The sequence below is a fragment of the Camelus dromedarius genome, chromosome 23 (assembly GCF_036321535.1).
Source record: "Camelus dromedarius isolate mCamDro1 chromosome 23, mCamDro1.pat, whole genome shotgun sequence".
In the NCBI taxonomy this organism is placed as follows: domain Eukaryota; kingdom Metazoa; phylum Chordata; class Mammalia; order Artiodactyla; family Camelidae; genus Camelus; species Camelus dromedarius.
This window is the reverse complement of record NC_087458.1, coordinates 28,784,641-28,804,880: the sequence shown is the minus strand read 5'-3', so window position 1 is coordinate 28,804,880 and position 20,240 is coordinate 28,784,641. Positions and strand designations below refer to the sequence as shown.

General features: G+C 40.8%; 1 protein-coding gene, 1 non-coding gene and 1 pseudogene across 2 annotated transcripts in view; 2 read left to right on the top strand and 1 right to left on the bottom strand.

The window, feature by feature from the left end:
- Positions 1 to 3,707: 3,707 nt before the first annotated feature.
- Positions 3,708 to 4,336, bottom strand: LOC135319014 (reactive oxygen species modulator 1-like; annotated as a pseudogene).
- An 8,250-nt stretch (positions 4,337 to 12,586) lies between these two features.
- NIBAN1 (niban apoptosis regulator 1) overlaps positions 12,587 to 20,240 on the top strand; it is a 145,895-nt gene continuing 138,241 nt past the window's right edge. The window contains exon 1 of the mRNA XM_064478085.1: positions 12,587 to 12,863. Coding sequence (XP_064334155.1) covers positions 12,809 to 12,863 — 55 coding nt within the window. The 5' untranslated portion in view covers positions 12,587 to 12,808. The remainder of the gene's footprint in view (positions 12,864 to 20,240) is intronic.
- On the top strand, positions 13,907 to 13,978 carry TRNAA-AGC (transfer RNA alanine (anticodon AGC)). The gene has a single exon. It is a non-coding gene; the product is annotated as a tRNA-Ala (tRNA).

The window sequence follows — 20,240 nt, the reverse complement described above, 5'->3', positions numbered from 1 at the left end:
ACTCGCTTTCATTTGTCGTCTAATTCTTTCTCTCTACTGCATTGTTTCCATTAGCAGTCTAACACAGCCCCCTCGGTCCTCCATCACCCTCCAGTTATCCCTCCGTTTCTCTTCCTCGCGCCACAGGAAAATTTCTGAAAGCCATGTTTAACTTGGTGCTTTGTTCCAGGCTCTCTACCTGTACTCTCTCCTAGCGCCATGGCTTTAAATATCATCTATTTACGGATGACTTCCAAATCCATTCCTCCTCTCCAACTTCTTTATCCTGAGGTCTAGACTTTATTTACCCAACTACCGTTTGGCATTTCCACTTAGGTATTTAATAAAATTGTCAAACTTTACATGTCTAAAGCAGAACTAACCATTTCTCCTATCCTCCCAGTTTATTCTTCCCAGTCTTCCCCATCATGGTAAATGGCATCTTCACTTGCCCAAGTGCCCATCTGCATTCATCAGCACATCCTGCAGGAACTTACAGAATATGTTTTGAGTCCAGCTACTGCTCCCCTCCTCCATGGCCACACTCTGGTCCAAGTGACTGCCATCCAGCCTGGATTACCAGGACAGTCTTCCAGTCAGTCTCCAGGTTCCTCTTTTCTTCGCCCTGGTCCTTTGTCCACATAGCAGTCTCAGTGATTTTTCTAAAATGAAAATTAAGTTATATGACTTCTCTCCTCAAAACTGTCCCATCACACTCCATAATAAAACCCAGCTCTTTTCCCTGAAGCACAGGGTTCTAGGGGTCTGGTATTTGTCCACCCAGTCTCACTCTGTCCATTTTCTTCCCTCTTCATTCCAGCTGAAGCACTGTGGCTGTTTTTCTCTCCATCAAGCACACCAAGCTTGTTCCCGTCTCAGAACCTTTGCATGTGCACTTGGATGTGCTTCCTCCTTACGTTTGCACGGGTGTGTCCTCATCACCAGGGCTCGGCTCACGTGAGCATTATTAGAGTCTTGTGCTGAGTAATCTACTGAATCGATTGTGTCCCTCCCCATCCTCCATCATTCTCCACCACAATATTCTATAGTAGGATTTTCATTGCATCATTTATCGGGAACTAAAACCTATTTATTCGTTTGACACGTCAGTCGTCTCTTCACTGGAATGTAAACTCTAGACGGCAGAGAATGTGGCTGTCTTTTGCACTGCTGTATTCCTATTACCTGCAGCAAGTCCAAATACTTATCCAGCAGTGGGTACTCCGTAAATGTTTGTTAACTCATTTATTACCCCCCATCTCTGTTTTGGGCAGTCACTTTACCTCTTCGGTTCTCAGTTCCTCCAATATGAAGATGAAGAAACTTGAAGAAAAGGATACCTGAGATTCCTTCCGGCGCAGTCTGCAAGGACTGTGTCTAATAACCCGTAGTAGTTACAGGAAAAATCTTCCTGCACCGAAGATTTGTATCTGTTGAAGAACATTCATTTATTCATTATTCATTCATTCAGCAAGCTATTTTTGAGCGCTGACCATAAGCCTGGCACTGTTCAAGGCACTGGAGGCCAAGTCACAGGCATTAAAACTGGTGCATCAGCCTCAACAGACAGACGTAGAAAACCTAGAAGGTGAATGCCATCCTCGTTTTTCAGCTGACTTTCTACTCCTTTACTTTCATGACAGTTTTCTCAATATTGCTTAGTTTACCTATACTGGGCTCCCTTTAAGTTAAGGTTACTATCGCTCTTACGGAAGTTAATTTCTGAGAATTCCAGGATTAAGTGATGTAATTTGCGTGGCTGTAACTTTCATAGCACCATGTAAAACACTGCCATTAACGCTGCAGAATTCCTGCCAATCTGATTTAGTTCTAATCCAAATTCTGCCATGCTTCCACTTAATTGCAGCGTGACCCAAACTAAAATTTTGAATTTTATGAATATAATTTGTAAAAAATGAGATTAATGAGGAACTAAATTTGTGCATATTCAGACTGTGATGTGGAGAAGGACTAATTCTCTTGCCAGAATTTGAGCCAGTTGATTTTAAATCTGAATTGAAATTAGTGTATATGTAGAGTCAATCATTAATCAAATGCCTAGAATGGAAATAAATCAATTTCAAAACTGACTGTAGACAATGAAAAATGACTAGGAAAAGAAAAGCAAATTGTCCTATATTGTGCTAGCTGCCATTTGTTGGCACTGGCCACAAATCACTCACAGAAAGCAATGTCTACTTATATCTGCTTTAATCAGCTATACAAAGAGATACAGCATAGCTATAGAAAATTTTCATCTTGCATACAGGTACTATAAAGCCTTATATAGGTCAAAATGCTTTTGGTTGGGAAGGAAGGCCAATTCAAACTTAACAAAAATGGGGAGAACTTGTTTCTTGTAACTGGGGAAGGTAGAACTGATGTGACGTCATCAGAGAAATCTCTTCTTTCAATCAGAGGCTCTCCTTCCACTGGACAAATGTTCATTGGCAGCTCGACTCATATCCTACTAGTTTATCAACTCAAGGGAGAGAAACAGTTCTTTTCAATAGCCACAGTAGAGAAATCCTGGGCAAGAGCTTCATTGGCCCAGTTTGGAAACAGACTAACAAAATGTATTTCAAAGGCCCTCACGACCCTAGTTTACTCTTTCTCCTTCAAAACTGTTACTCCTGCAGTGAGCTGATTTTAGCTGAATTTTAGAACATAATCTGATTAAATGGATTCACCTTAAGGTATTTAATTTGATAGCATTATCATTTGCAGTCTAAACCGACAACTGGTATAAGGTCAAAGTAAGAAAAGGCATTTAAGGCAATGTGGATGAAGACAGTTTTAATCAGGTACAAGAAATCATGCCAATGTAGAAGGGTATATTCTTCCCATACACAAGGCATATCAATATGGACACCTCTCCCCTGCTACCCACACTATTTGTGAGTGAAATATCTGCCCTTAGTATAGGCAGTAAGGGATGCATCGTCTGTAGAGAACAGAAAAGCAGTAATAAAACTAAGTCAGCTTGCATTCTTTTTATCATCATGTACAGAAAGGCTAAACAATGTCAGTTATGTAATATCCACCCCCACCTTGATGGACCAGTTCCACTGGGGTTCCTTACCAACACTTGCAAGCATACCAGAATAGAGGTCAGAGCCCTGGCATGTTGTTTTTCACAGCCAGTGATACCTGACTAGGAGAATTAATGTGCTGGTGACTTGCATTATAAAGAAAAAGTGAACTGAGATTGTAAGAGGAAATAATCAGAAAACTATGCTTTACAAAATGGATTATAATTAATGTCAAACTGTGTTATAAGCAGTAAGTACAAGTTTGTAATTTAAATAATTGAATTAGCACCCCCCCCAAGTAAATTCAATAGGAAAAGTCTGTTCTGGAAGAGTAATTTATTTGTCAGCTGAGCAAAAGAAGTTTTATAAGAAATAGCTGAATGATGCCAAATGACTGCTAAACTAATTTAAGGACAAGCATATGAGTTTGATTTGGACCAGAGTCTCTGTCTTCCCTCGTTGCTTTGTATTCCAGGCCACACGGAGTATCACCGCTGGTCCAGCAGGTGGCACTCTCCTCTTTGTGCGCTGTACTAAGCTAACAACTAGTCCAAATACAAGCATTTAGAGCCTTTGGAAGAACGCATAGTGTCTGTTTATCTATGGCAATACTATATACACTTATAGATTTTACCAGGGAAACTGTGCTGATCTGTTCTTTGTCAGATTTTTTTTTAAATTTATAGTACATGGGCTGGTACTGATGGGAGTGGGTGGGTGCAGTGGGCAACTACTGCCCTCCTTAGTATTGAATGCCCATCCCGATGGCCACGAATGTGTCGAAAGTGCTGCCACTCTGCATCATAGTTTTCCCAGTGCTGCCCATCAGCTCCCAACCCCGCGTTCTCATCCTGAGACAGGAGAAGGTGCCAAACAGCCCCGGCCATCATATTCACCTCGCAACCTATCACAAAGCCCATCTTCACGCACTGGAAGCAGTTTGCTGGATGGTCCTGAGGGACCCACTGCCACAGGCATCTCGCTTATGGCCTCGGTTGCGCCTGGTCTTTGTCAGACTTGAAAATTGGTACATACACATCTAAATGCCCCATTGGTTCTAGAGCTTGTCATCCTTACTTTTAAGCCTTTATTGGTTTCTGTTAAAATACTTTGACTTCTACTCTGCGTCTAAGGTCTCACACAATGATCGAGATCTATATAAAATTGTGATCATATTTGAAAACCACATTGAGCAAAAGCAATGTTTCTCAATTAAAAAAAAAAACAACCTGTCTCTTTCTAATACAAATTCCACACACCCCTGGAGCTCCTAAAACCCTCAAGAATCACTGATAAGCCAGAAGCTGAATTCCATCTTCTACATATTTTCTCTAGAGATTTTATCCAGCTTACTTTTCTACAGTTTGTATTACAAAAACAACTTTTTACATCTTTCAAATATACAATTAAAATATAACAGGCACATATTTTCCCTTTCAAAATTGATCCTAGTGCCCTGCCTCTTGGAAACTGTGATTAGCTGGTCACAAAACAAAAATACTATAATAAGCATAAGAATAAAGAGAAGTATGTGTTATTACTTCTATGCAGTTTTTTCTTTTAAATTGAAGTATAACAAGGGAAACAGTACACAGAACCTCTAATTTAATACAGGTATGTATTCAAAATAATAAAGTTCAATAAGTAAAAGAAAATAAAAACTATGAAAACTATGAAAAAAAGAGAAGTAACATTGATATGTTAATAAAAACAATGAATAGTTAAACAATTAATAAAACATCATTTCATTTATTACCTGTTGTCATACTAGCTTCATTTAGAGAGTGTTAAATATGTGCTAGACATATTAATGTGTATTAAGTGCATTACATATAAGACCTTATTTAATTTCCACAGATAACCTATTTTGAAGAAAAGAAATATGAAGCTTAGAAATTTTAAGTTACGTCCCCAAATCATGAGGCAAGTCAGTATCAGAATGAGGACCGGAGCTTCTAAAGCTTATATCCCTGAAAAAGACAGAACATATTTGATTTTTACAACAATCTTGCTAGTAAGTGAAGGAACTTCATTTAAAAAAAAGTTCATAAATGTCTTTCAATAGTTAACCTATCTTATACAACAACCTATAAGAGATACTGTTAATAAGATTAGGTGTCCTTAGAAATTGTACAAAGAGAAGAGGGGAAAGGAGTGTTAAGGAGAGATGGGAGGGGGCCAGAGATGAACTGATTTTACAATTTGCCTATGGTTAGCAGAATCTTTGAAGAAGATTGTTCAATAAAGAACATTAGGGAAGTTTTGTAAGCAAAATGTATTTAATCTGCAGTGTGTGCTACACAGTAAACAGGTCAGTGTCTTCAATATCTTATAAAACTCTTCAAATCAAAATAAGAAATCAATAGGAAAAACAGAAAAGTACAAGAACAGTCAGTTCAGAAAGGAACATGTATGGCCACAAAAATCCATGGAAAAAATAATCTTTCTCGTTAAGAATTTCAAAATTAAACAATAGAAGGTGATAACTATTTCAACTCCCAAATTGCCAAATATTAAAAGGAATAATAATAATAACCTTAGATAAATCCCTTACACTTCTTGACCTTGGTTTCCTCATCTGTAAAATGGTAATAATAATAGTGTCTACCTCAGTGGGTTTTTGTGAATATTAAATTAGACAACTGATGTAACCTAAGTGAGTGTATACTTATCAAGTCACAAGTCAATCAAGTAATTACAGAGTTCCTACTCATATATTACAGGGCAGTACGAGATATTCGGGGAAATGGAAAGTTGAGATTGTCCCTGCTCTACAGACAGTTAAATTCCCAAGCAGACAGATGTCACTAACTCAAATCAACATGGCACACAAGGGGTTCACAGTTCTATGACATGCAAAGAAACCCCAAAACATGTACATTTTCAAGGTACTAAATGTCTATTAAACTAATTTGCTCCTTTTAAAAAAGGTAATTTAAAAGAGTGAATTCTATCTCAATTAAGTTGTTAAAAAAAGGAAATCATTTTAGTATGTGAAATTTACCTGAAAGAAATGGTATTAAGAGTATTTTAAGACAACACTGATACAATACAAAAACTAACATTGCAAAGGAAATTTTCTAAACTAGCTGACTTGAATCATATGAAAGATAATGGTTCATAAGTGGTCCATAAATGATAATGGTTGATAATGGTTCATAAAGTTACTGAATTATTTGGAAACTCATTTTTAGTGTGTGCTTAATAACATGATGCCCACTCAGGATCTGCAAATATTAAATACTATGACTAAAATAATGAATTCTTTAATTTTCCCTGTAAACCAGTTGAGGAAAAAGAGCTTTATTTGTTTGTGGGGGTTAAAAGGGAGCAGAAGAGCTTTCTTAATGTAACATCAATGATTTTAAAGGTCTAATTAAAATCCACTTTCTCTAGAAAATTGCTTTTGGTCAACACTTCTGTCCTTACTGATAATAAAAATCCTAGCTTCCACTTCCTGAATACTTACTATGTCCTGGGAATATGTTAAGTGCTTCACAGACTCAATCAAATTTAATTCTGATTACACTATGAGGTAAATGTTATTAGATCCATTTAAAAAAAAGGAGAGAAAGAAGAAAGCCATAATTGGAAAGGCAATAACTACAATGAGTTGCAACAGAATAAACATGAAGATGTAAAAGACATCAAAATCATTAAAGGTGGGAGAGGGGAACAAGAAAATACAGATTTTTTTTCTTTTTTTTCCACTCATTTTAGGATGTGTTTGAGCTTATATGACTATCAGTTTAAAGCAAACAGATAAAGTAATGGGTTAATATACTCAAAAAACAGGGTAACCACAAGTCAAAAGCATACAACAGAGTCACAAAAACCAAAAAGAAATAAAGATAATACAGAAAAATTATCAAACCACAGAAAGAAAAAGAAAAACAAAGGAACAAAGAGGAAATACCAAATCAACTGGAAAACTAAGTTCAAAATGGCAATAAACACCATCTATCAATAATTATCATGAATGTCAATGGACTAAATCCTCCCATTAAAAGACACAGAGTGGCAGGTTGGATAATAAAACAAGAACCTACGGCATGCTACATACAAGACACCCACTTTAGGGAGAAAGAAACACATTGAAAGTGAGGGGATGGAAAAAGATTTAATGCAAATGGAAATGACAAGAAAGCAGGAGTAGCAATACTGATCTCAGACAAAATCGACTTTAAAGCAAAGTCCATAAAGATAAAGATGAACACTATATAATGATTAAAGGAGCAATACAAGGTGAGGGTATTACACTCATTAACATATATGCACCTAATATAGGAGCACCTAAATAAATCAAATACTATCAGACATAAAGGGAGAAATTGATGGGAAAACAATCATAGTAGGAGACTTTAACATGCCGTTAACATCACTAGACAGATCTTCCAGATAGAAAATAAATAAGGCAATGGAGATACTAAATGACACAATAAACAGTTGGACTTGGTTGATATTCTTAGGACATTACATGCCCCCAAAAGAGAATATACATTCTTTCAAGTGTGCATGAAACATTCTCTAGGATAGATCAGGTACTCAGGCACAAAAGAAGCTTCAACAAATTTAAGAGGATAGACATTATTTCAAGCATCTTTTCTGACCACAATGCCATGAAACTAGAAATCAACCACACACACAAAAAAAGAAAAAAAATGACAGCATGGAGATTAAAGAACATGCTACTAAAAAAACCAATGGTCAATGATGAAATCAAAGAAGAAATTAAAAAATACTTTGAGACAAACGACAATGAAAACACAACCACACAAAATGCAGCAAAGAGCAGTCCTAAGTTCATAGCGATACGGGACTTCCTCAAATAAGAACAATCTCAAGTAAACAACCTAAATTATCACATAAGAAAATTAGAAAAAGAAGCACAAACAAAACTTAAAGTCAGCAGAAGGAAGGAAACAATAAAGATCAAGGAGGAAGTTAATAAAATAGAGATTAAAAAAATAGAAAAAATCAATCAAACAAAGACCTGTTTTATTTTAAAGAGTAAACAAAATTGGCAAACTTCTGGCCAGGCTCACCAAGAAGAAAAGAGAGAGAACACAAATAAACAAAATAAGAAAGGAAAATGGAGAGATTACAACCAAGACCACATAAATACAAAAAAAAAAAAAAAGAGAATACTGTGAACAACTATATGGAAACAAATTAGACAACCTAGAAGAAATGGACAAGTTTCTGTAAAGATACAGCCCACCAAGACTGAATCAAGAAGAAATAGATCACTTGAACAGACGATCACTAGAAATGAAATAGAATTAGCAATAAAAAAAACCTCCCTACAAACAAAAGTTCAGGACCAGGTGGCTTCACTAGGGAATTCTATGAAACATACAAGAAGAACTCATACTGGTCTTCTCAAACTCTTAACAAAAGATTGAAAAGGAAGGAGTACTCCCAAACTTACTCTATGAAGCCACATCACCCTAATACCAAAACCAAAGACACTACGAAAAAATAAAATTACAGGCCTATATTGCTGATGAACATCGATGCAAAAATCCTCAACAAAAAATTAGCAAACAGAATCCAACAGCACATAAAAAGGATCATACACCATGATCAAGTTGGATTCATCCCAGGGACACAAGGATGGTTCAACACACGCACATCAATCAACATACACCACATCAACAAGAGAAAGGACAAAAACCGCGTGACCATCTCAATAGATACAGAAAAAACATTTGATAAAATTCAACACCCATTTATGATAAAAACTCTTACCAAAGTGGGTACAGAGGGAACATAGCTCAACATAATAAAAGCTATTTATGACAAGCCCACAACCAGCATAATACTTAACAGGGAAAAACTGAAAGCCTTCCCACAAAAATCTGGAACAAGACAAGGCTGTCCACTCTCACCACTCCTATTCAACATAGTCTTGGAAGTCCTAGCCACAGCAATCAGGCAAGAGAGAGAAATAAGAGATCCAAATTGAAAGAAAAGAGGTAAAATTATCACTGTACATGGATAACATGATAGTATATATAGAAAACCCTAAAAGATCCACACACAAAAAAACTAGAGCTGATAAAAGAATTCAGCAAGGTAGCAAGATACAAGATCAACAAACAGAAATCAGTGGCATTTCTTTACACGAACAATGAATTAGGAAAAGAAAATAAGAAACAATCATTGTTAAAATTTCTTTCAAAACAATAAAATACTTAGAAATACATCTGACCAAGGAGGTGAAAGACTTATATATGGAGAATTATGAAACACTGATTAAGGAAAGATTAATTAAAGATGACTTAAAGAAATGGAAAGATATCCCATGCTCTTGGATTGGAAGAATCAATATTGTTAAAATGGCCACACTGCCCAAGGCAATCTACAGATTTAAATTTCTTTGGAGGGGGAGGTTATTAGGTTCACCTATTTATTTATCACCTTTGGTGGAGGTAACTGGGATTGAACCCAGAACCTCATGCATGCTAGGTATGCACTCTACCACTGAGCTATACCTTCTTCTCAATCTTCAGATTTAATGCGATCCATATCAGATTACCCAGGACATTTTTCACAGAATTAGAACAAATAGCCTAAAATTTAAATGGAATTACAAAAGACCCAGAATTGCCAAAGCAACACTGAAGAAGAATGAAGCTGGAGGAATAACCATCCCAGACTTCAGACTGCACCACAGAGCTGCAATAATCAAAACAGCATGGTATTGGCACAAAGACAGACATATGGATCAGTGGAACAGAAAAGAGAGCCCAGAAATAAGCCCACATACCTATGGTCAATTAATCTTTGACAAAGGAGGCAAGACTATACAATGGAGAAAAGACAATCTCTTCAGCAAGTGGTGTTGGGAAAACTGGACAGCAGCATGTAAATCAATGAAGTTAGAACATTCCTTCACTCTATACATAAAAATAAACTCAAAATGGCTTAAGGACTTAAATATAAGACAAGACATGAAATGTCCTAGAAGAAAATATAGGCAAAACATTCTCTGACATAAATCTTAGCAATGTTCTCCTAGGGCAGTCTACCCAGGTTATAGAAATAAGAGCAAAAATAAACAAATGGAACCTTATTAAACTTATAAGCTTTTGTACAGCAAAGGAAGCCATAAGCAAAACAAGACAACAACTTATGGAATGGGAGAAAATATTTGCAAATGATGTAACTGACAAAGGTTTCATTTCCAGAATATATAAATAGCACATACAACTTAATAACAAAAAAACAAACAACCTAATCCAAAAATGGGCAGAAGACCTAAACAAGCAATTCTCCAGTGAAGATGTACAAGTGGCCAATAGGCACATGAAAAGATGCTCAATATCACTAATTATCAGAGAAATGCCAATCAAAACTACAATGAGGTATCACCTCACACCAGTCAGAATAGCCATCGTTGAAAAGTCCACATAGGATAAATGCTGGTGAGGGTGTGGAGAAAAGGGAACCCTCCTACACTGTTGGTACGAATGTAGTTTGGTGCAGGTGTTACGGAAAACTGGAGATTCCTCAAAAAACTAAAAATATTCTTACCATATGACCCAGCAATCCCACTCCTGGGCATATATCCAGAAGTAATTCTAATTTGAAAAGGTACATACACCCCAATGTTCATAGCAGCATTATTTACAATAGCCAAGACATAAAAGCAACCTAAATGTCTATCGACAGATGACCAGATGAAGAAGTCGTGGTATATTTATACAACAGAATGCTACTCGGCCGTACAAAAGAATGAAATAATGCCATCTGTAGCAACATGGATGGACCTGGAGATCATCATTCTAAGTGAAGTAAGCCAGAAAGAGAAAGAAAAATACCATACGAGATCACTCATATGGTAAAAGTAAAAAGAAGTCACTATCAACTCATTTACAAAACAGAAAGAGACTCACAGACATAGTAAACAATCTTATGGTTACTGGGGGTAATGGAGGTGGGAAGGGATAAACTGGGAGTTCAAGATTTGCAAATATTAACTACTATATACAAAATAGATTAAAAAAACAAATTTCTTCTATATAGCACAGGAAATTATATTCAATATCTTGTAGTATCCTATAATGAAAAAAATACAAAAATGAATGTATGTATATATACATGTATGACTTAAACATTATGCTATATACCAGAAATTGCCACATTGTAATGATTTTACTTCAATAAAAAAGAAAAAAAAAAGGAAATACATGCTGGATGATGCTAAGTTAAATGAACAGAAATAATAAAGGGTAAGATGCAGAGAGATGAGGGCCAATGTTAAAATATGGGGTTAAGAGAAGCCTCTCTGAGCTGTTAGCACTTAAGTGGAAATTTGAATGAAGTGAGAGAGTTGGAGCGTGAACTACATCAGGGAAGAGCGCCCTGGGCTAAGGAAGAGCATGTGCAAAGGCCCCGAACTCGGTGTGTCCTGTTGGAGCTAAAAGGTCAGGGGCTCAAACAGCACAGGGGGAGGCAGGGTGGTGGTAGACAAGAGCTAAGAGGAAGCAGGGCCTGGTGACAAACTTTGTGGCTTTTTCTCTGAAGGAGGGAGACCAGTTTGCAGGCCACTGTAATTATCCAGGTGAGAAATGATGGGGTTGATAGCAGTGGGGATGAGTAATGGCCAATTGGATATATTTTGAAAGTGGATTTGAGAGAATTTTCTGATGGATTGGAATGTGGACTGTGAGAGAATGGTGTGAGAAATCTTTGTGTTAAAATGCTAGATAATTAACTTTCGAGGGAAAAGGCTTCAAAGTCCCCATAAAGTGAACAGCCCATTTGGCCTTGGAGGTTAAGTCAATAGGAGTCACTAAAATCTGACTGCTAAGAATAGGAAGAAAAGAGCAGTGACCCTTCCACCAAGTTGGTTCTTGTCTGGGAGAAGCTGCCAAGTTAAACAGTGGTTATGGGAAGAGAACAAATGCCTATTCTATTTCCAGTTTGTCAAGGAGAGGAACGGAACCTCAAGGTGTAAGAACAGACTGGGATCAAGTCTCAAGCAGTTTCAGGGCTGGAGCATATTGTAGGATCCAGCCTTAACTTTCCCCTAACTTTTTCTATTTTTTTTTTCTCTTTCATTCTTCACAACCCCCCCCCCCCGCGCGCCCTTTCCGCCCACCCCTCCCCGCTCAACTTCTTGACTGCAGGTAGGTAGTTTACCTTCGGTTCTCAAACTCAGCAGGGGTCAGAATTACCTGGACTGCCTGTGGAAACACAGATTGCTGGGCCCCACGCCCAGAGTTTCTAATGGGGGCGGGGGTGTGTGTGTGTGTGTAGACGGGTAGAGAGGGACGGTGCCCAGATTTTGCATTTCTGACAAATTCTTAGGTGATGCTTGAGAACAGCTGTTGCTTCTTTTACCTCGTACTGGAGGAGAGGGTGTGAACAGCAAGGGGATCTTGAACTCCACCTCAAGGGATGTGAGAGGGAAGGTTTCAGCTCACAGAGGTCTCCAGTCGCCAGGGGAATTGTCTTCTTACCCCAAGGTGAACATAAGAAGCAAAAGCCATCCAACAGAAGGAGCGGGAAGTCCTTCAAGGCTAGACATCCCCTCGGAGCTCACTCAGCAGTGAAGGAGGGCGGGAAGTCAGCCCCGGGCCAGCCCATGGATCCTGAGGGCGCGGACCCAGGAGGAGGCGCCCCAGAAGGCGGCGCCTCGCGGAGGAAGTTTCCCCTGCAACTGCAGAGCCCAGATCGCCGCCGCCTCCACGTCCAGGAGCGAGCAGCGGGCGCCGACGGGAGTGCCAGTGCCCACTCCGCGCGCGGGCCGGGCAGCCGCGCGCGCAGCATCCTCCCGCACCGTCGCCATGGGCGGCTCGGCCTCCAGCCAGCTGGACGAGAGCAAGTGCTCCTACATCCGAGGTACGCCCGCCGGGGGCTTCCCGGGAGCGCGGCGCGTCCGCCCGCCCGCCCGCCCGCCCGGAGCCGGGGGCCAAGCTGGGCGCCCAGGCTCGGGCCGTGCTCGCAGCGTCCCCGCAGAGTCCCCTCCACCGCCGCCTCCCCACCTGCGGGCGCAGGGATGCCAGGGGCGGACGGCGCCTCCCCGGTCAGGGCTCGCCCAGCCGCGGGGCAGCTCTCCGGTGCGCCCTGGCCGGGCCGGGGGACGGAGCAGCGGGGGGAGCGTGGGCGGCGGTGCTCTGGGAAGCGCGGCAGGACGGCTGGGAGAGGCAGGTGCGGGCTGCGGGGTGCGGGGCCACCCCGTGTCCTCTGCTCCGCTCCGCCCCGCCTCGGTGTCTGCTCTGTACCCACCACTCACTCCCACCCCCGCCTCCATTCCCCCCACCCCCCACCCCAGCAACACCTCGCCCTCCGGTACCCGACGCTGGAGTCAGTTCTGAGCTCTTTGTGAACTTGCCGCAAAGAGAACAGCGGGGATATCCCTCGCTTCTATAGATTTCCTAGGGGATTCCCGGCCCATAAAGCAGAATTTCCCTGCTGGTAATAATGTTCGCCTGGTTTTGTAAAATGCGGTGTCGGCCACTGCTTCACTTGAGCTTCATAATGTCACTTGTGGATGATTTCATCAGAGGCAGAAAGGACAATGTCATTACGTTCCCGGGTTGTAAGGTTCTGTTCCCCTCCCTTCGTGGAGAAGGGGGTGGGGGGAGCAAAAGAGGGACATCAGCATATCGTGTAACAGTTGCTAAGATCACAGATGGGGAGAAACCCACCTGGGAGACCTTCAGAGCTGTAATGCTGTAGTCAGTGTGCGGCAGAAGAAAGCAAAAACCAAGCTGAGCTGAAACTGCAGGAAATCATGATTCTTTATCTTATGGGTGTAATTGGCCTCTTTTTTTCCCTTCCCCACAAACCTTGCCCACAGCCACTACCTAACATTTGGTTATCTTGTGAACTTACTGGTTTTCTGACTTTAGAAATACCTTCTAAACTAGGTGTTTGGGGGGGGGGGTATAGCTCAGTGGTAGAGTGTGTGCTTAGCAAGCACAAGGTCCTGGGTTCAATCCCCAGCACCTCCATTTAAAAAAAAAAAGCAAAAAGAAACCCAACCAGGTGTTATACTCTGGGTTTTACCCTAATTCTGTTTTTTTGTTTGTTTGTTTGTTTGTTTTTAGTTAAGTTCTTTCTGATACCTCTTTCTAGCCCCTGAACCATTTCCTAAGAGGAAAGCATTTATTTCATGTCCTTTTTCCATATTTGTTTTCAGTCACCACAACATTTAAAACCATTTAAAAAGGATCTCAAATCAGGGCACTTGAGAGCGATGTAATTGATTTTCCAGACTTCTGCTCTGGTGCTTTATGGATCCAGGCAGAGGATCATTAACAACCCACACTGTCAGGGGATAAAACTTGGTCAAGTATCCCTTTGCTGTTTATTTAAAATGCAGAAAAGATGGATGACTTACTTATATTAGAAAAAGACCTAAGGTAAGCCTGCCTTCGTCTTAGAAATGTGACTACATGCTTGTTGTTTCTACCAGTGTGTAGTGGACTGAAAGAACAATGTAGTGGAACTTTGTGAGATGGGGCTTGCCTTTAGTCATTAGCAAAATATGTGCATGGCATTAAACAGAGCTGCAGCATGGCCATCCACAGTGATCGCCGTAAGTCCAGCAATGCGAGCGGTTAGCTTGCTTGAAGAAGACGTCATGGTTACCACAATTGCTGCTCATGCCAGGACTGTGCTCGTGATAAGAAAACATGTTACCTTTTTAATTCTGAAATTAAGTTTTTACACATACAAAAATATGAGACAGCTAATGGACAAGAAGGAGTTGTAATGAATGTGTACTGAAGGCATAACACTAAGAGCAGATTGTGTGACAGCCATTGTATCCTCTAGTCTTGTTCAATTTTATCTCCTTCTTTGCGAGGGCATTTGCAAGGTATGCAGGGGCGAAGGGCAGAGGAGAGTTAATGTTAGAGCACCTCCAGAGAAAATGAGACGTTGCCTCATCTGCGAACACTAGTCTTGCCAAAAAAGAAAAGAGCGTTGGAAAAACGCATGGTGCTGTGAATTGTTGGTGCATGAGCAAGTGAGGGTCATGAGCCTGTGATTTCCTGATGGTTTTGAAGCCCCAGATCTCGGGAAAAAACCCACAACACTGTCTTCCCTGCTTTTTGCCCATCCTTCAGTCCATAAATATTCTCAAGCTTTGATTTAATTATAAGCAGTACAGTTGACAGTGTGACAGTAAAGTTTAAATACAACTTTATGACCTTTCTCATAAAGGAGCTGCCAGTGAAATATTATAGATTTGAAAGTTCCTGTAGCTAGGACAACAGATTTCTTTCAAGCTTAATAAACTTCGCTGCTGTGGAGAACAGCTAGTCACCATGTTTGCAGTGAGTTTTTTAAACTTAATCTTGTATGTCTGACAAGCAGCCATTCTCTTACTGTGCTAATGATTCTAAATCCACATTTACTTTTCACCAACTTATTTAACAGCTGTCATTTGGTTCGTGTGCTTCAAGTCTTTGTGTTAATAGTGATCCTTGTCACATGGATGTTTTCAAAGTACCTTATTTCTTAAAGTTTAGTAAATCTCTAGGTAAAGGTAATCAGAGTGTTACGGTGTTAACTTCATTTGTAAAGAAGTTAGTTTTGAAAATTACTGTCACACTCATGCTTCTTAACAACAGAACACATTTTTGGGCTTGGGTCCAGAAATCTTTCAGTAACTTCCCTTGATAAGATGTTTCTATTAATAAGTAATTCTGAAACCGGCTTGTAATCATACGGGCAGTGTCATCTATTAGCTTAGAGGGTGCATTTAGCAGTGACCTAAAAGGGTCTTTCTTTAATGAGAAAGAAAGCTCATTTAATCCAGGCATCAGTGGTCAGTTTAGGGCACTCTTCTCTTTTTCTGCCATGTTTTCTTTTTCTTTTTAAATGTTTGGTATCTCTAAAAGTGAACCACAGCTTCAAAAAAACAGTGTGTTCCTGTTTAAGCAGTCATTTTATTTCCTTTTAAAAAGTACCACTGAATTGTTAGTGAATCAAAAGAAAACAAACTTGAAACACCCACATAAGTCTTGTGAGAGGTCAGAAAAGTACTGGAAAATTGGTGCCGCCGCTGAGAGCGGTGGGTACACAGGTTCTCGGGGGGAGGGGTGCTGGGGGTCACCTCCAAGGCCTGGTAGCCCCAAATAGCAGTTGGGAAAACTGTCCTTTCCTAGCCTTACTATTACAGAGCCAACCACACCTAACCTGTAAAGGGCCCCGTGACTTCCTCGGAAATGCTCATCAGCAATCTGATGCTTATAAAAAGTAAGAATGAGTTTCAGCTTAAAAACAACAAAGGAATTTCGGTTTTTTTCTCTCAGAGGAATTTTCTCATATTTATGAGTTGACTTGAGTGACAGCATATAGAATGTATGCGGATCACAGTGTCCGGAGTGAGGTCTCCCTAGGCCGGGTGAGTGGAAGACAGAGTTTACAGTCTGCTCAGCCTGGATGTATGATACTCGTCCACACACTTGCTTATTCTTCAGTTATAATTTGTCCACAGGGGGTGGGCGTAAGAACTGGTGTGATTTGTCTGAATAACTATGACAGTGTAATCTTGTAGTTCAGTTTATCTGGCTGGTAATAATCCGGCTGACCTTTGAACACCACGAGGCTAGGGGTGCCGACCCTCTGTGCTGTCGGACACCAGCGCAGAACGTGCAGTCGGCCTTCTGTAACGATTCCTTGGTGTGCGTGGGCCCACGCCCTCAGCACCCAGCCGCGGACCTGTGGAGCCCTCACCTGTGCTTTTCACCTTTGTGTTGGGTGGAATGTTAGGGTACAGAGTGTGGCAGACACTGTTGGATGCCAACCCAACATCCTTCCCGCATTCCTCCTCCGTCACAGAACCCCAGTGTGTTTGGGTATTGAACATCCTCCATGCAGCCCTCTGTTTCAGAGAGGCTGGCCCCACTCATGGCTTTGGGGGGGTGGGTGCTGATAAGCCCATAGCTGTCATGGCAGTGCATTCTTGTCCGTGATTACAGCTGACCCTTGAACAACATGGGTCTGAACTGCGTGGGTCCGCTTATACGCCGACTTTTTTCTGATAGTAAATATTACAGCACTGCATGAGCCTCGGCTGGTTGAATCCGGGCACAGGGAGCCAGAGATGTGGGGGAAGCGCAGTTACAGAGGGCCAACTGTGTGGAGGGTGGGTGCCCCTCACCCTCCCCTCTCCTCTGTGATGTTCAAGGGCCAGCTGTATACAGGGCATGGGACTGTGGTGCAATCTCACCACTGAAGCTCGAAGGGAAGTTTGCTGGCTGCTTCTAAGAAAGTTTTCTTCCCTTTTTAAAAGGAGGCAAAGGGAAGACGTGCATCTTTCCTCCCCTCCTTTTGGGTTTTGTTACATCTAAAGTGTGGTGCCTGGAGCTGCTGTTTTGCTCTTGGTGAGCGGGAGGGGGGCAGGCTTAAAGCCGGAGCCAGCAGCGGGAGCGCCGCCAGGCGCAGGTAGTCGCAGGGAAGGGCGGCGGGGCCCTGACGGACCTCGCTGACCACAGGAGGTTTTAACCAGGAAAACTGCTGCAGGGTGGGAAGTTCTGGGGCAGTGATGACTTTCTGGTACCTTCAGTCTTTGTGGATGGAAGTCAATAGTTCGGGAATTTAATGTGAATTGAGTTTTTTAAGATTCATCAGTAACAAAGACACTAGGCTGAGACAAATTAGCATTTTCTCCTGTCCCTGTGGAGGAAACAGCGACCTCTCTTGGTCCCAGTTCATGCTTTGATGAACTCAGAGAGTCAGATGCTCCATCAGATCTGATCTTGATGAAGCCTTTTTTTTTTCAGTGGACACTGACTTCAAGAGGACCACTTCATCAAGGCCGCTTTAGTAATAGTAACTCTTAGAATGACAAGAGTGATTTTTATGTATTTTATTATTCTATTCATTTTTGCTGTGGACTACTGAAGGGATTGTGGTTTTTACTCTGCGGGAAGCTCTGGGAAGACCTGAACTGGGTTCCCAGGTGGAAACTGGAGCACAATTTGTGACAGTGGTTTCTAATTCAATTAAAATAAATGTGCTGTGAAAGTTTTACAAAATAGGCAGTGTGCATTATGGCAGTGAATTTTAGTCTCCTAATCAGAAATTTAAACTATTTTTGTCAGTGGAGCTAGCTAACACCATTTTAAGTTAAAAAAAAAAAAAAAGGTATGCACAGCACTTCGTGAGATGGAACATGAAGTCAGAGATAGTAATGAAAAGCAAGACAAAAGAATAAAAGAACACAGTTCATCTGCTACAATCTGTTTAAAGAACTTTAGTAAAACATACGACATGAGCGCTAGGATTCTAACAGTTCCAAACGAAAATACACACACACACAGCCCCAAATGCAATACAGATTTTGTCTTTGAAACTGGAAAATTCATTTGAAAGGAGACTAGCAAATTTCTGCCAGTAAATGCAAGCCAGCTTATAAAAGTTCCTCTTTTTTTTTTTTTTGGTGCTACATGATTTTTCTCACTTAGAAGAGGGAGAGATTTAGACATATGAAAGCAATTAATTCGTATTTGCAAACTGCGAGGTCTAAGACCCAAAGTAGTTTATGTCTCTGTGCCTGCACTTGTTTGCGTGCTGGTGTACATGGGGTTAGAATTTATCGATAGTTTGTACTAGGAGCCCAGAAGTGACTGTCAAAAAGTCCACAGTCTGAAGGAATTTTGGAAGAAGAGTAAAGGTCTCTATGCCAAACCATGTGGATTTTTTCTTTCTTTTAAAAAATTATTTAAAAATAAAACATAGGCTCAAAAACCAAGCAAAACAAATGCATAGCTTAGTGCAGGCAAATATCCTGTAGCCATCGCCCAGGTCAAGAAATGGGAAGACCTTCACTAGCCATCCCAGAAGTCTCCATGTGCCCCCGTCCCATCCTAGACCCCTTTGTCTCTCCCAAAAAAACTACCCCCAGAGATACTGGCTCTTGGAACAACTATTTATTTGCTCACAGTTCTGCATCTGCCCTGGGTTCAGCTGGGGGGTGTTACCTCATATCGCTTGGTTGTCATTCATGTGGCAGATTGGCTGGTGGCCGGTCTCAACCTCGGTAAGCTTTCTGTCTCTCCATGTGACCTTTCTACCTAGTCTGTCCAGTAGAGTCCTGAACTTTTAAAATGCTAGATTCGAGTTTTCAAGAATGCAGAAACTTCTAGAAGCTGCCAGGGCTTCTTATGGCTTAGCCTTGGAACAGCACAGTATTCCCTTGCCACATTCTCCTGGTTAAAGCAAGTCTCAGCGCCAGGTCAGACTCAGGAGGAGGGGATTCCACAAAGTCGTGAATACCTCGAACTGCGGTTTGTTGGGGGGGGCTGCCATTGTAGATATTATAGTTCAGTCTTGCTCACTTAAAAACTAGTTCTTTTAAGTTTCTTTTAATCTACAGGTTTCCCTTACATCTCTGACTTTTTGCTTGCAAATTATCTGTTGACAGATCTGGGCTATTGGTCACGTAGGGTTTTCCACAGTCTGGAATTTGCCCATGGTGCAGTTTCACACATTTTCTCCAAAGTGACAGAGGGATAGTGAAACGTGATCAGACTCAAGATGAATGCTTTTGTCAAGGCTGTAGGTGGTACTGTGTTCTTCACTGGGAGACACCTAACATCTGGTTGTCTCTTTCTGTGATGTTAGCAGCCATTGCCAGGACCTGTTAATTCACGGGGTTGAAATATGGTGATATTCTAATCGTGACATTTTGTTTTCATTTACTAGCTGGGATAACTTCATAGGGTGATTATTTACTATTTGGTTACTTCATATTAGTTCATATAGGAAAGGCTGGATAAAAAACGTATGCTTTCTTTTGTTTACCAGTTTTTAAAATAATTTGTTAGTTTTCTGTCATCCCCTGAAAATGATCAGATAACTTAAAAATATCATTATGAACTCATGAATTTCATTATAATTCTTATCCTTATTGAAGCTCAAATTTCCCATCATTGGCAAGGAAAGCCTCTTCAAGTTGGCCCCTGAATCCTTCGGAATCGCTCTAAGAGTATTCGATGGCTTCCTTACCTTCTGGTAGGTCAAGATGTTGTAGGTTCACCATGTTTATTTCCTTTCCCAGATCTGGAAGAAGCCACAGCTATACGAATCCCTGATGTCTTTTAAGTGGGAAATGGTATTCACGATGACAGCTTGGGTGTAGGCAGGCTCCTTGCTATGACTGGGTTGGCTCTTGCTTTTGGACCTTTTTAGTGACAGAACTTTGAAAACATACATGTTCGCTACCTTGTATTTATGTCTCTATTTCTTGGTTCTCAAAGG